This window comes from Narcine bancroftii, chromosome 1, assembly GCF_036971445.1.
Source record: "Narcine bancroftii isolate sNarBan1 chromosome 1, sNarBan1.hap1, whole genome shotgun sequence".
Classification (NCBI taxonomy): domain Eukaryota; kingdom Metazoa; phylum Chordata; class Chondrichthyes; order Torpediniformes; family Narcinidae; genus Narcine; species Narcine bancroftii.
Window position 1 is genome coordinate 149,831,536 of NC_091469.1, and position 16,004 is coordinate 149,847,539.

The following is a 16,004-nucleotide window of genomic DNA, read 5'->3' on the forward strand; positions in this document are numbered from 1 at the left end:
CAACCAACCAATTTTCCCCTGCAACTGCTGCAACCGTGTCTGCCTGTCCCGCATCGGACTTGTCAGCCACAAACGAGCCTGCAGCTGACGTGGACATTTACCCCCACCATAAATCTTCGTCTGCGAAGCCAAGCCAAAGAAGAATGATGTAACGTTTCTTCCTGATCTCTAAACTTTAAATTTAAACCTCACTATGCATCCAAAGTTCAAGTTTCAATGTTTGCATCAAGGTTTAAATAGCACAATGGAATGGCACAGCAACAAGTTAGATATAATCATACACAACCAGTGACCTGTTGTGGACACACATCTCCTCACTCGTCAGGAAGGAGCAACAGCAAATTCGCTTCCTGAGAAGACTGAAATGGGCAAGGCTTACCGTCCACAATCTTATCAACCTTCCACAGGAAGGTGTGCATTTAATTCTGAAAAAGTCATTTTTGTAGTCCAGTTTCAAACATCTTGTTGACTTAAAGATCCTTTTAAATTGCAATTCAGAAGTAATTCTGAAGTACTTTTAAACATAATATTTTCAGATCTCTAAACTGACAAGCTTCTTGATGAGCTGTCTTTCAGGGAGATATTCTTCACAAGAGTGTTCTCTCTTGCTTGGAGATGCATCTGCCCTCTTTATCAAAAAGAGATAGTCAGAAGTTGTCTTATTTATTTTAAAGCCACTTATTTTATGTTCCCCTTTTCCAAGAGTAATGCACAACAGTACCTTTTTTGGTTACTGTACCTTGATCCTTTTCAAAGGATTTTGAAAACTTGACTTCCTCTCTTAACAGAGAAAGCAGTCGTGTACTCACAGGAGGTATGGTTTCTTCCAACTGGTTTCAGAATGCCTCTCGCTCTCTTCATTTATGTCTCTCTGAAAACATGTTGACCCGACATCACTACAGTTTCAATTTCAATTCTGTCCAAAACACGACCTATGATAAATGTTTGGTTGGCAAGGACGTTGAGCCAAAGGCCCTGTTTCTATGCTCTAGAACACTTGATCAATCATTCATTAGTATCGTAGTTTTCACTCTTTTATGGGCCAAATGTAAAATGGAGATGATCATTCACCCATTTCTTCTCCTCTTGTTGCCTTTGGCTTCCATTAAGCAATATCTTGATTTAAATGCTTTAAAATTATCTGTTGCTTTCATGTCCTCCTATGGCCTTGTAACACTTGTCTGCTCCCGTAACCTAAGACAGACCTGCAGTCTCAAATTATTTGCTTCACCTCTGGGAACAATCAGCTTCATCTGTTAAAACTCTTATTATCCATATTAATGCCATGGAACCTTCTGCATCGACCTCTTTTTCCTCTTCAAGGATAATCGTTGAAACTGTTTTAAACAAGTGTATCTCATATATCCCCATAAAACTAATATAAATATTTGTTTGATGGACCATTTTGGTATATTTTGCACCTGCTTTGCTTTGTGGAAGGAGCTACAGAAAAATTATTAGTTTGTTATATTTGTTGAATATTGTATGTGGGACTATTGTCAACAGCCTCGTTGGTTGAGATCGAATGCTGCGAACACGACGAAGATCCCAAGTTTGATCTTTGTCAAGTTCATTGCAGAAGTACAATCCAACGAAACAGCATTCTTCAGTGTAAAATGTGCAGACATAATGCACATACAGAAAAAGAATGCATATTCAGGACAAGAGTTCATCTATGCAAATTAATAAATAAATATAGTTTCATGAATATGAGCATCTTGGATGGTTAGTGTGAACAGCTCCTTTGGTCGTTCAGTGTTCTCATTGGCCATGGGAAGTTGTTTCTCAGCCTGGTGGTACTGGCTCTGATATGCTTGTATCGCTTTCCTGACAGGAGCAGTTGAAAGATGCTGTATGTGGGGTGGAAGGGGCCCTTAAGGATTTTGCGCCACCTCTTCACACAATAATCCCAGTAGATCACTTCGATGCGGATGAAGGGAGTCTCCAGTGATCATCCTCTTTGCCACTCTTGTGGTCCTGTGGATTGATCCATTTCTCTGCAGTAACTGTAGCGCGCCGCACTATGATGCATCCGGCCAGGACACTCTTGGTAGAGCTCCTGTGGAAGGTTGATAAGATTGTGGACGGTAAGCCTTGCCCATTTCAGTCTTCTCAGGAAGTGAATTTGCTGTTGCTCCTTCCTGATGAGTGAGGAGATGTGTGTCCACAACAGGTCACTGGTTGTGTATGATTATATCTAACTTGTTGCTGCGCCATTCCATTGTGCTATTTAAACCTTGATGCAAACATTGAAACTTGAACTTTGGATCGTCCTGGTTCTTGTAGCACCGAACCTCAGCCATCACCCTCAAGCAGCTGATGAACAGTACTTCTGGACTGTCCAGTTCTGGTCTCCATCTTTGAGGAAGGATATACTGGCTTTGGAGACGGTCCAGAGGAGGTTTATGAGGTTGATCCCTGGGGTGAAGGGGTTGACTTATGATGAAAGATTAAATTGTCTAGGATTGTATTTGCTCGAGTTCAGAAGAATGAGAGGAGATCTTATAGAAACATATAGGATTATGAAGGGTATGGATAGGATAGATGTAGGAAGGTTTTTTGAGCTGGTCGGGGAAACTAAAACGAGAGGACACAGTCTCAAGATTCGGGGGAGTAGATTTAGGACAGAGATGAGGAAAAATAGTTTTTCCCAGAGAGTAGTGAATGTTTGGAATTCTCTAACCAGGGAAATGGTTGAGGCTGCCTCATTAAACATATTTAAAATTCGGTTAGATAAATTTTTATATGATAGAGGAATTAGGGGATATGGGGAGAAGGCAGGAAGATGGAGTTAGGTCATAAATTAGATCCGCCATGATCGTATTGAATGGCAGAGCAGGCTCGATGGGCCATTTTTGGCCTACTCCTGTTCCATGTTCCTATGTTCAATTCTTGCCCTGCTGCTGATAAGAAGCATTGTAAAACCTTTTTGTAGATTAGAACATCCAAATAAAATTTGTGTTCTTGGACTAGGCAATTCATGAAGACGAAGATGAAAACATGGACCTCGGCACTCCTATCGTTCAGGTCGTTCTGGGTCCTCACTGTGAGCACTTGTATTCAAAAATCCTCCACCTGGTCATGGCAGACGGAGCTTATCAAGAAGGCAAGTCTCTCTCTGCTATTTTACAAGTATCATTTTTAATTGGGACTTGGTGGAAATGTGAGCACTGTATAAAATATCTACTTTAACCATAGGCCCTTGTTGTGCTCACCCATATATTCCTGGAAAAAAAACACTAAACCATTGCCACCCTGTATTTGTCTTTCATCCACGTGTGTCTCTAATTGTCTCTTAAATGCCCCTAATGTTTCACCATCCCTGGCCAAGGTATTTCAGGCTCCAGCAACTCTGTGTTTATTTTTTTTTAATTACTCCTGATATCTCCCCTAAACTTCCATCCCTTCACTTTAGACATATGTCCTCTGGTACGTTGCTATTCCTGCCCTTGGAAAAAGGGGCTGGCTGTCCACCCTATCTATAGGCCCTCTCATTACAGAGAAAAAGCTCAGCTGTAAAGGCAGAGATTCTCTGCCCTTGCATCGGGAGACCTACCTTCTGGAATGTGCCGCGGCCAGCTCCAAGGCGCCAACTGCAATCCCTCTCAGGGAAGGATAATTGGTGGAGTGCTGCGGTCCGCCACCTCACTTGAACATACAGCCGCTGCAAGCGGCCGGTTAAGGATGGGCTGACGACACTGTCAGCTGGCGACCTATCTCCCCACTCACCCCCTCCCTCCATGACTCCCTCAAGGCAGGGGCGGTCAGGGCAGGGTGGTGGGCAGGGGCCGTAAGGCAGCGGAGGCCATCAGGTCAGGGACGGGTGGTCTTCGGGGCAGGAGTGGTCGACGGCCATCAGAGCAGGGGCAGGAGTGGTCGGCGGGGGCCGTCGGGGCAAGGGTGGCCGGTGGAGGCCTTCAGGTGGCAGCCAGTGCGGGCTGTGACAGCCTCACTAGGCCACTTCGGCCTTTGGGTCCACTCTCTGTGGCTCAAAACACTGCAGAGCAATGGCTGTCTTCCCTACCCATAATCCCCCACGCAGCTGAAAAGGCTGCTCCATGAAAGGTAAGTTTTATGTTTTTCCTCTGTGCTTGTAGCCGGCCTCCAGGTGGAGGCCTGACATGAAAAGGCCTAAAGCCTCTTATAATTTTGTGGATCTCTATTAACATGTTACACTCACTGAGTTTTTAATGCTTAGTGTTATTTTCTGACTATCTAGGTGAGGTTCCCTTGTCTTCTGAAGCAATGACATCTTTTTAAGCGTAGGGGAGCAGTGGCATGCTTCATGCAGAGATTAGCACTACATTATTACAGTGCCAGTGATCCAGGTTCAAATCTGCTCCTATATTGTCAGGGTACTCTGGTTTCCTCCCATATTCCAAAGAAATGCTGGTTACTTGGTTGATTGGTCACATTGGTTAGGGTTAGGGTTAAGGGTTAGGGCTTTTGGGCCAGAAGGGCCTGTAACCATGCTGCACATTTAAATTTATTTATACAAGTTTTGCATCAGCTCCCTCATTCTTCATTAATGAACTATAAACAAAGAAAATTTAGTACTATTTTTCAACTGACTATTACACAGGTTTCCAATCATTGGGTGTGAAGAATAATTGACCTTGCACCCAGTGAGACGCTGCGTTATTTTTGCATTTGCGTTGCTACTTTCAGACCTTCACTGAGCACTTATATAATGTACCAAATGTGTTCAATGCAAGCTGCATCTACAAAAGACTTGGGACAGTTATGCATGTTTGGCCTTAACAGATTCTCCAGACTGGACTGTCTGCTTACAGGCTGATAAGCAAAATGTTATCCAACCTAAATTTGCATTCATGTCATACTGAGGAGAAAGACAGGCTGAATCCCATCTACGCTTCTATATAACCTATGCAAGTTTAACTGCAACAGTGATCGTTTTTATAATCCCACACCTCTTTTGACATGTTAATTTAAATTATTCACTAAATGCATGCCAACTTTATTTTCATTTTAACTATATCTGTGATTTGTTCCACATTCATGCCATTTGATCTGCCTCCTTTGTCATTCTGATTTCTTCACTATCTTAATGGAATCTTTTTCTACTTCCCCACCTCAGGAAAATGTTGCTGATTTTGCTCCCACCCTACCTTTTTTCAATTTCTAATGTGCGCCAAAGGGCCTTCCTTTCCTTGATTCAAGGCAAATTGTCTAAGTTTTATCTTGTGCAGCTGTTGGTGAAATTGGTCTCTTGGCAACCATGACTTTGAAATGCTCAAAATAAGCAAGGGAGCCTCCCGTTGTCAGATTTTGCTGGTGAACTTTCATCATCTTCTGTGTATTTGCTAATGGCTTTAAATTCTGATTAAAAGCGACTAAAGGGTGCACTCCCACCAGTATCCCTTTCCATCCTGCTAATATATACACGGTAGTATCTCTGCACGGTGCAGTTGCAGAAAATTGATGGATTTTTCTGTATATAATGGCATAGGAAGAAAAGTGTAATTTTAGCACCAGTAGTTTCAATCACTGCCTTTTCATAAAAAAGGCTTTTCACCCGCACCATCTCAATTTCTCTGCAATTTCTCTGCAGTTGGGCCAGTGAAAGCCTTGTGCCTTTTTTAGCTTTTACAACCCAGTTGCTCCTCCATCTATGCTTCCCTAAAAATTGTGCCATGCTGTGTTTTGTCAATAAACCCTTGGGGGAAAAGCCACTGTGGTTGCCCCCAGTTATTCACAATTGACTGTAGGCCAGAAAAGGCTACGTCTGTTTGAGGATGATTTACAAGCATAGGCTGTCAATTTCACTGCAAGAGGTAGAGCTTAAATTTGTTCTTGCTGCACTTAACTGGAATCATCAAAGAACCCAATATACCACTGATGGACATTTACGGAGTGGAAACAGGCCACATCGGCCTTTCGAGTCCACACCGGTTCACTAGAACAACTCCACTAGCTGAAATCACCTGCTCACTGCCAATAACCCTCCAACCCCCTCACCTCCATGTACACATCCAACCTTCTCTTAAATAACAGAAAGAACCCTGACACAACTATCTCATTCAGAAGTTCATTCCATTCTGCCACCCATTGCTGAGTCTAGTGTTTGTTTTGATCATAGTCTCAATACACTTGACCTTAGTGACATGTCTACATAATTGCTTCCACTGTGGGTACAGTACTACTTTCCACTTCACCCACTCATTTGTTTCATGAAGAAACAAATCTGTAGTAGGACCCATCTCGAGACTGGTCTCGTAACATGAACTGAGCACAAATTTCTCCATAACCTCAAATTGGCTCAAACAAGATATTAATTGTTTGTTACAAACCCTATGTGCTTGATTCTAATGCTGTTATATTGCTCAACTGGAAAAAGATTACCAGAGTGAAGTGGAAGGACACCGATTAACGCTTTTGAGGAAAGACTGCAGATGCTGTGATTGTTGTCCAATGCACAGAAGTGTAGGAGAAACATTATGTTACACGGCATCTATAGGAAGTAAAGGGTAGCCAATGTTTCAGGCCTGAGTCCTTCATCAAGATGTGAGCAAAGGGTAGGCAAGGGGCTGAATCAAAAGGTGGGAGGAGAGGAAGTAGGAAGGGGCAGGGGGAAGAGAACGGGGAGAAGAAAAAAGCTGAGGTGATGGGGGAGCTGGAGAAAAGGACCCAGGAAGATAGGGAAAGAGAGGGAGTTGGGGGAGACTTTTAAACTACTGACTGTTAATACCATCTGGTTGGAGAGGGGAAGACTGAATATTTGGCGTTCCTCCAATTTGCGGGTAGCCTTGGTTTGGCAGTACATGATGCCAAATATGAGGTGTGGAATTAAAATGGTTGGCCACTGTGAGGTCTATATTATTATAATGAACAGAGCAAATGTGTTCAACAAAACTGATGAGCCCTGCAGAGTCATGAGTGGGGCCCAGAATAGTGATGAGAAAGGAGGTGTGGCCCCAAGTGTAGCATTTCTTACGGTCACAGGGGTAAGTTACAAAGGTAAGTTAGTTGGAAGGGATGAGTTGATGAGGGAGTCCTAGGGGGGGAAATAGTCCTCACTGAAAGCAGGGAGGGGTAGAGAAGGTGTGTCTGGTGGCGAGATTACTTTGTAGGTGCAGAAATCAAGTCCAAAAGACATTGGAGCATAAATAGGCTATTCAACCCAGTGAGTCTGTTCCCCCATTTAATCATGAGCTGATCCATTTTCCCACTTAGCCTGACCTTCTCCCCGTAACTTTTGATGCTCTAGCTCATCAATCTCTACCCAATGACTTGGCCTCCACAATTTCCAAGACAACAAATTCCACAGATTTACCATCTTTTGGCTAAAGAAATTCCTCCAAAGTGAATACCCTTCAATCCTGAAATTGTGCCCTATTGTCCTGGACTCTCCGACCCTTGGAAACAACCTTTGAACATCTTCTCTCTCCATGCTTTTCAACATGTGAAATGTTTCAATGAGATCTCCCCCATCATTCTAAATTCCAATGAGTAGAGGCTCTGAGCTGTAAAACTTTCCTTGTGTGTTTACCCTTTAGTTCCTGGAATCCTTGTAAACCTCCTGTGAATCCTCTCCAATGTCAGCACAACCTTTCTTTCAATGACAAGCACAAAAAACTGTTCACGATACTCGAAGTGAAGACAATATGTTGGATGTTGCAGTTGTTAGGTGAGGATAAGTTATCTGGATGACTTTTGGAAACTGCATTTATATTACCTGCCAAAAACTTTTTGAGTTTGTAGTAAGTTTTTGTTACATATAAATATGAATCCATTTAAAAATTGAATTTAATGCCTCACTTGAGACAGTCTATGTCAGTGGTTCTCAACCTTTTTCTTTCCACTCACAAAGCACTTTAAGTATTCCCTTTGCCATTGGTGCTCTCTGATTAGTAAAAGATTGCTTAAGGTGGGATGTGGGTAGAAAGAAAATGTTTGAAAACCACTGTTTTAATCATCCCTCATTGACTCGTTATGTGCACGGGTTTCATAACTCCAAAGGAAATGGGCTAATGACAAATTTTATCAAGCCAAATATTTCAGTGACAATTGGGTCTGGAGCAGGGATTCTCAACCTTCCCTTCCCACTCACCTTAAGTAATCCCTTACTAATCACAGAGCACCAATGGCACAGGGATTACTTAAAGTGGTATGTGAGTGGAAAGAAAAAGGTTGAGAACCACTGATGTATATTAGGTAATTCAAGTATTGGACTATTGGAATTTAGATGTGGTAGGTTAAGAGATGATTCAGATAGATCATAGGCTATTTAAAGTGAATGACATGGGTTGTGAATTCTATCCACTACATGACAAAAAGTCATTGTTCAAAATTAATTTGTCCTTAAATTGGTGCCCAGCACTGAACCCACCAGAAATGTCCTCCCATGGGAAAGTAGGAAGGTCTAACTTTCAGAAGCTGCATACAACATTACAGAACAGAAAACAGGCCCTTTTGCCCTTCTAGTCTGTGCCAAACTATTATTTTGCACCCAGTCCAATGCCCTCCATACCTCTCCCATCCATGTAAAAGTCCAAATTTTTCTTAAATGTGAAAATTTAGCCTGCATTCACCATGTCAGCTGACCGTTCTTACCACACTCCCATCACTCCCTATGTGAAGAAGTTCCCCCTAAACCTCTCCCCTTGCCTCGTTAACCCATATCTTCTGGTTTGTATCTCACCTAATCTCAGTGGAAAAAGCTTACTTGCATTTACTCTATAATTTTGTATTCTTCTTCTTTGGCTTGGCTTCGCGGACGAAGATTTATGGAGGGGTAAAGTCCACATCAGCTGCAGGCTCGTTTGTGGCTGACAAGTCCGATGCAGGACAGGCAGACGGTTTCAGCGGTTGCAGGGGAAAATTGGTGGGTTGGGGTTGGGTGTTGGGTTTTTCCTCCTTTGTCTTTTGTCAGTGAGGTGGGCTCTGCGGTCTTCTTCAAAGGAGGTTGCTGCCGGCTGAACTGTGAGGCGCCAAGATGCACGGTTTGAGGCGATATCAGCCCACTGGCGGTGGTCAATGTGGCAGGCACCAAGAGATTTCTTTAGGCAGTCCTTGTACCTCTTCTTTGGTACACCTCTGTCACGGTGGCCAGTGGAGAGCTCGCCATATAACACGATCTTGGGAATTGTCTATCAAATCTCCCCTCATTCTTCATATCCAGGAAATAAAGTCTTAACTTGTTTAACTTTTTCCTGTAACTCAGTTCCTGAATTCCTGGCAACATCTCTGCATTCTTTCAATCTTATTGATATCCTGCCTGTCATTAGAACTCCCTATTTTCTGCTTTTGGATATTGCTTTGTGCTGCAGTGCTGTTTTATTTAAACTAGAAAATGAACTGAAACCACTCTTTCCTGAAAAATTCTTCAGTTGCTTCTCCTGGGAGAGAACTATTTTAAAATATTAAGTCTATTATTTTCAAATGGCTCGTTTCCACCAAAATGCAGAAGTCTAACTATTTTTTTCCTCTTTTTTTAATGTGAACTCCTCATATTCCATTGTTTCATGCTTGGGAGCGGTACCAACTAGTGTTCAAACTAACATTTTACTTGGGTGGTATGCCATCCCATTTCAGCCTGCCAAGAGTAGAATGTTGAATGCATCTGGCTGATGTTGATTGTATCTCATTCTAAGTGATTTCAACATCCATTTGTATTTCGAGCTCCTTGAGGTTTTTTTTCTTTTGGACGCCTTCTCCATTTTGTAATTCTTTTCCGTAATCATAATAATTTGAACATTTCACCATTTCTCCACCCTCCACAAAACCATCTCTTTTGCGTTCTTGTTTAGTTTCTATAGATCACACTGTTTGTACTGAGCCTGGTGGAGTTGAGATGGATCGTCTATAACTGAACACTGTACAATGAGTGTACTGGTTGCAATCTTTCTGAATGCCTTGCCGCCTCCCTTAATTTTCCATTATTTTAGCAAGTAAACTCCAACTGCACAAACAAAAATTGGTTCTGAGAAAGAAGATATCTGTTCAAGTATTTAGCTCCTGTTAAAGATTAGCACGTTCCAAGTTGAATTTAAATTTGGACATAGCACGGTAACCGGCCCTTACAACCCCGTAGTTTTGAAAGTTGAGAGGAAACCGGAGCACCTGGAGGAAACTTGCACAGCCATGGGAAAGGCTAAGCAACTCCTTAGGCACAGCACTGGTTTCTGGCACTGTATCAGCGCTGCGCTAAGTGTGCTGCCATAAAGAAATGATCTGTACACTTGATCTGTGTTTATTTAGTGCATCCATAAAATGTATTTAACTTTCTTTTTCAATCTTTTTTATTGGTTTTAACATATGCAAAATACCTAGGTACATATGGTAATAATAACAAAGTAAATTATTATCAAGTTAGCCAAAGCATTTGATAAAAAAGAGTCTTACATTTAGAAGAGATGTTAGGATAAAATTTAGCTAACTGAACCTTGGAAAAGTGGTCCCGATTGACTACTTTAAATTGAATTAATGAATGCTTCAGCACAAAAGAAAAGTGAGTGAACCTGTTTCCGAATAAAATCCCATGTAGTTTCAGCAAATTGTTGTTGAAAGTCTTGTTTCCATATTTTCTTAATGCCACCCAAGTGCTTTGTGATGGGCCTCAGGGAATGGTGCTGGGACCATTGTTGTTTGTCATCTATATCAATGATCTAAATGATAATGTGGTCAATTGGATCAGCAAATTTGCCGATGACACTAAGATTGGAGGCAACGATGAAGGTTTTCAAAGCTTAAGGGGATCTGGACCAGCTGGAGTAATGGCCTGAAAAATGGCAGATGGAAGTTAATACAGACAAGTGTGAGGTTTTTCAATTTGGAAGGACAAACCAAGAAAGGATATACCCAGTGAATGGTCGGGTGCTGAGGATTGCAGTAGAACAGAGGGATCTGGGAATTCAGATGCATAATTCCTTGAAAGTAGTGTCACAAGAAGAATTTTTGGCTGATTGGCCTCCATAAATCTAAGTATTGAGTACAGGAGTTGGTATGTTCTGGTAAATTTGATGTTGCCTGGATGAAGAACATTCACCCGGAAAGTTTAAACAGGTTAGGACTTCATTCCTTGGAGCATGGAAGAATGAGGAGAGATTTGATATATATATATATATATATATATATATATATATATATATAGCAGAGGTATTTGCTAGGGCTACTCAGGATCCTTTAAACTAGAATGGTTGGGGGGAGGGAACAAAATAGTACAGAGCAGTGAGGAGAAGGTTAGAATGCAAACAAAGAAAGTTTATAGTAGGTATTTGAATATGGATGGGCAGGTGATAGAGAAGGGAAATGCTCTGGAAGAAGATGAAGGGCAATTGGCAGGAAAAGTAAATAATGTTGTTCTTAAAGATGAGGGAAAACAGGGATTAAAAATTGGGAAATCCCTGAAATTCATATATTTTAATGCCAGGAGTATTGTAAAAAAGGTGGATGAGCTGAAGGTGTGGATTGATACTTGGAAGTATGATGTGGTAGCGATTAGTGAGACATGGTTGCAGGAGGGATGTGATTGGCAACTGAATATCCCTGGGTTTCGTTGTTTTAGGTGTGATAGAGTCGGAGGGGCAAGAGGAGGTGGGGTTGTATTGCTTGTCAGGGAAAATATTACAGCGGTGCCTAGGAAGGATAGATTAGAGGGCACATCCACGCAGGCTATTTGGGTGGAACTGAGGAGTAGGAAAGGAGAGGTTACACTTGTAGGGGTGTATTATAGACCACCCGGAGGGGACCGAGACCTAGAGGAGCAAATCTGTAGGGAGATAGTAGATATTTGTGATAAGCACAGGGTTGTAATTATGGGAGATTTTAATTTTCCACATATAGATTGGGAAACACATTCTGTGAAAGGACTGGATGGGTTAGAGTTTGTGAAATGTGTGCAAGATAGTTTTTTACAACAATATGTAGAGGTGCCGACCAGAGAAGGAGCAGTGTTAGATCTACTGTTGGCAAATGGGATGGGTCAAGTGACGGAGGTTAGTGTTGGCGAGCCCTTCGGGTCCAGTGATCATAATGCCATCAGCTTCAATGTCATTATGGAAAGAGAGAAATCAGGGCCAAGGATTGAGATTTTTGATTGGGGAAAAGCTAGATTTGAGGAGATGCGAAAGGACTTGCAGGGTGTGCATTGGGACAATTTGTTTTATGGGCAGGATGTAGTAGAGAGATGGAAGTCTTTTAAAGATCAGATTTTGAGAGTGCAAAAGCTTTATGTTCCTGTTAGGTTAAAAGGAGGGGCAAAAGGTTTGAGAGAGCCGTGGTTTTCAAGGAATATTGGAAACTTGGTTCGAAGAAAAAGGGAGGCGTACATTAGATATAAGAAGCATGGAGTTAAGGAGATGTTTGAAAGATACATTGAATGTAAGAGGAATCTTAAGAGAGGAATTAGGAAAGCTAAAAGAAGGTACGAGAAAACTATGGCAAGCAGGGTGAAAACTAATCCAAAAGAGTTCTACAAATATGTTAATGTTAAGAGGAAAGCTAGAGACAAAATTGGTCCCTTAGAAAATCAGAGTGGAAAACTGTGTGTGGAGCCTAGAGAAATGGGGGAGATATTGAACAGTTTCTTTTCTTCGGTATTCACTAAGGAGAAGGATATTGGGAGATGTGGGATAAAAAAAGCAAATTGGGTAAATATGGGGAATATAGAGATTACAAAAGGTGTAGTTTTAAGGCTTTTGAAGAATATAAAGGTGGATAAGTCTCCGGGACCAGACGGGATCTTCCCCAGGACATTGAGAGAAGTGAAGGAAGAAATAGTAGAGGCTCTGGCGGTAATTTTCCAAATGTCATTAGATATGGGGATAGTGCCGGAGGATTGGCGCATTGCGAATGTGGTTCCGTTATTTAAAAAGGGTTCAAGGAGGAAGCCTGGCAACTATCGGCCTGTAAGTTTGACGTCTGTGGTAGGTAAATTAATGGAGAAAATTCTTAGAGATAGTACTTATAAACATCTGGATAGACAGGGTCTGATCAGGAGCACTCAACATGGATTTGTGGGAGGAAGGTCATGTTTGACCAATCTGATTGAATTTTTTGAAGAAGTGACTAGGAATGTGGATGAGGGTAGCGCAGTGGATGTTGTCTATAAGGACTTCAGTAAGGCCTTCGATAAGGTACCACATGGAAGGTTAGTTAGGAAGGTGCAGTCTTTAGGTATAAATTTTAAGATAGTCAAATGGATTGAACATTGGCTGAAAGGGAGAGGCCAGAGAGTGGTAGTGGATAATTGTCTGTCAGGTTGGAGGCCGGTGACTAGTGGTGTGCCTCAAGGATCTGTATTGGGCCCATTGTTGTTTGTTATATACATTAATGATCTAGATGATGGGGTGGTGAATTGGATTAGTAAATATGCAGACGATACTAAGATAGGTGGAATAGTGGATAATGAAGAAGGTTTTCAAGGATTGCAGAGGGATTTGGGCTGCTTAGAAAAGTGGGCTGAAAAATGGCAGATGGAATTTAATGCTGATAAGTGTGAGGTGCTTCATTTTGGTAAGAAGAATCAGAATAGGACATACGTGGTAAATGGGAGAGCATTGAGGAATACAGAAGAGCAGAAAGATTTAGGAGTAACTGTACATCGTTCCCTGAAGGTAGAAACTCACGTGAATAGGGTGGTGAAGAAGGCTTTTAGTATGCTGGCCTTTATCAATCATTGCATGGAATATAGGAGTTGGGAGGTGATGTTGAGACTGTATAAGACGTTGGTGCGGCCTAATTTGGAGTTCTGTGTGCAGTTCTGGTCGCCTAATTATAGGAAGGATATAAACAGAGTGGAGAGAGTGCAGAGAAGGTTTACCAGAATGTTGCCTGGGTTTAAGCATCTGGAGTATGGGGAGAGATTGGACAGATTGGGTCTTTATTCTTTGGAGCGTAGAAGGTTGAGAGGGGATTTGATAGAAGTATTTAAGATTATGAAAGGGATAGACAGAATGGATGTAGATAGACTATTTCCGTTAAGAGGAGGAAAGATTAAAACAAGAGGACATGAGTTAAGAATTAAGGGGCAGAGGTTTAGAGGTAACATGAGGGGGAACTTCTTTACTCAGAGAGTGGTAGCCATGTGGAATGATCTTCCGGGAGAAATAGTGGCGGCGGAGTCAATTGTATTATTTAAGAAAAGGTTGGACAGGTATATGGATGAGAAGAAGATGGAGGGTTATGGGCATTGTGCATGGAGGTGGGACAAGAAAGAGGTGTTTGGTTCGGTGTGGACTAGAAGGGCCTAATGGCCTGTTTCCGTGCTGTAATTGTTATGTTATGTTATGTTTTATATATATAAATATATATATATATATATATATATATGTAAATCTACACAAAATTATGATAGGCATAGATGGAGTAAATGAAAGTAGGCTTTTCCCCACTGAATTTAGGTGAGATACATGGGTTAAGTGAATGGGGATAGTGTAGGGCAGACGCTGGGGGGAATGAGCTACAAGCTGAAGTGGTGAATGTGGGCTCTATTTCAACATTTAAGAATCATTTTGACGGGTACATTGATGGGAGCAGCATTGGAGGGATATGGACTGGGTGCAGGTCAGTGGGACGAGGCAAAATCATAGTTCAGCACAGACTAGAAGGGCCTGTTTTCTCTGTTGCGATGTTCTATGATTCTTTACTTTAGTTGTCTTTTGTTTTAATTGTATCCCCTCGATCTTATTTCTCCCCACATTTCCTTATTTGTTAATTGGCCCCAAGAAGCCACGTGGGGGAGTGAGGGACTGGCGCTTTCATGGCTATTGAAGGATTTTGCATCGCAATTCCACTTCATCATGTTACTTATTTTGCAGATAACGACGAATAAAAATCAGATCTACTGTGGCTGTTTTTTAACTTTCAAGCCTACGCAATCCTTTGAGCACCCACAAAATTCCGAGATAACTTCTGCAACTCAGCCATGTGGATACAAGTTGAACCAAACAGCAGGAATGGGTCTGCATGGATTTGGTACAAAGACAGTTTTATTTTGCATTTCCTTCCCCAAAGTTCATTTGTACCTTTTTTTTAAAACTTTGTTTGTTTGTGCAGAATTTTACTAAAGTATCGGTATAGCTGCTAAAAAAAAAATCCATATATTACAGAATTCTCCGACCAAAGTATGCCCTTGAATGTCACATATTGAAGAGTTCTGTAAATGGAATGAATTATGGAATCTCGTGCAGCTTGAACTCCAGATTTTTTCATTTGCTTACTATACTGGTGGTGACCTGTTGTGTAGGAATCCTCTCTACATTCTCATGTTGCCGAACACAAACAGGTTGCAGGTTGTAATATAGATCCAGTTTCTTGTACAATACTTCAAAGTACAAAGTATACACAAGTGTATTATATCTTTATAATAATTAAGAATAAAGTTTCTTTTATACATTAAAAATATTGCACCTTGGTTTATTTTTAAGTCAGAATCTCTCTGGGTTTCGTCACCACCAGATGGACTAAATATAAGTTGTTATTTAGCAATCCACAATTTATGCACTTTGAAGTATAAACAGGAAAACCATTAGGAAATTTCTCCACAGCACTCCTACTAAATGGTCTGTTGGATTCAATTTACGCTTCATTCAAAGTGGAGGAGGCAGAATTGTACGCAGTGATTTTGGTGGTAAAGGAATTGATTGTTGACGTCAGGAAGGGGAAACCAGGAGAATACAGACCAGTCCTCATTGATGGGTCAGCATTGGAGAAAGTCAAGAACTTCAAATTCCTAGGTGTCAACATCTCTGAAAATCTATTCTGGAGCTATCATGTCAATGCAATCATGAAGAAGGCTGGCCAGCAGCTATATTTCAAGAGGAGTTTGTGGAGATTTGGTATGTCATCAAAAGCTCACAAGTTTCTACTGCTGCACCGTAGAGAGCATTCTGACTGCATCACTCTGGTATGGAGGTACCAATGCACAGATCAGAAAAGAGGTTTGGAAATTCAGTCGGTGCCATCTTTGGCATTAGTCTTCACTCCATTAATGTCATCTTTAATAGGTGGTGTCTCAAGAAAGCAGCCTCCATCTTCAAGAA

The 16,004-nt window shown here is 41.5% G+C and overlaps 1 protein-coding gene across 14 annotated transcripts in view; it reads left to right on the forward strand.

The window, feature by feature from the left end:
* The window catches only part of nek1 (NIMA-related kinase 1), a 240,341-nt gene extending 224,977 nt beyond the window's left edge, over positions 1–15,364 (forward strand). For 12 of the 14 annotated variants that reach the window (XM_069941511.1, XM_069941556.1, XM_069941542.1 and 9 more), the window contains 2 exons: positions 2,974–3,106; positions 14,781–15,364. In XM_069941511.1, coding sequence (XP_069797612.1) covers positions 2,974–3,106; positions 14,781–14,794 — 147 coding nt within the window. In that variant the 3' untranslated portion in view covers positions 14,795–15,364. Of the gene's footprint in view, positions 1–2,973; positions 3,107–14,780 lie in introns of those variants that run through there. The other 2 variants (XR_011358400.1, XR_011358407.1) reach the window with 2 other exon arrangements.
* The last annotated feature ends 640 nt before the right edge of the window (positions 15,365–16,004 follow it).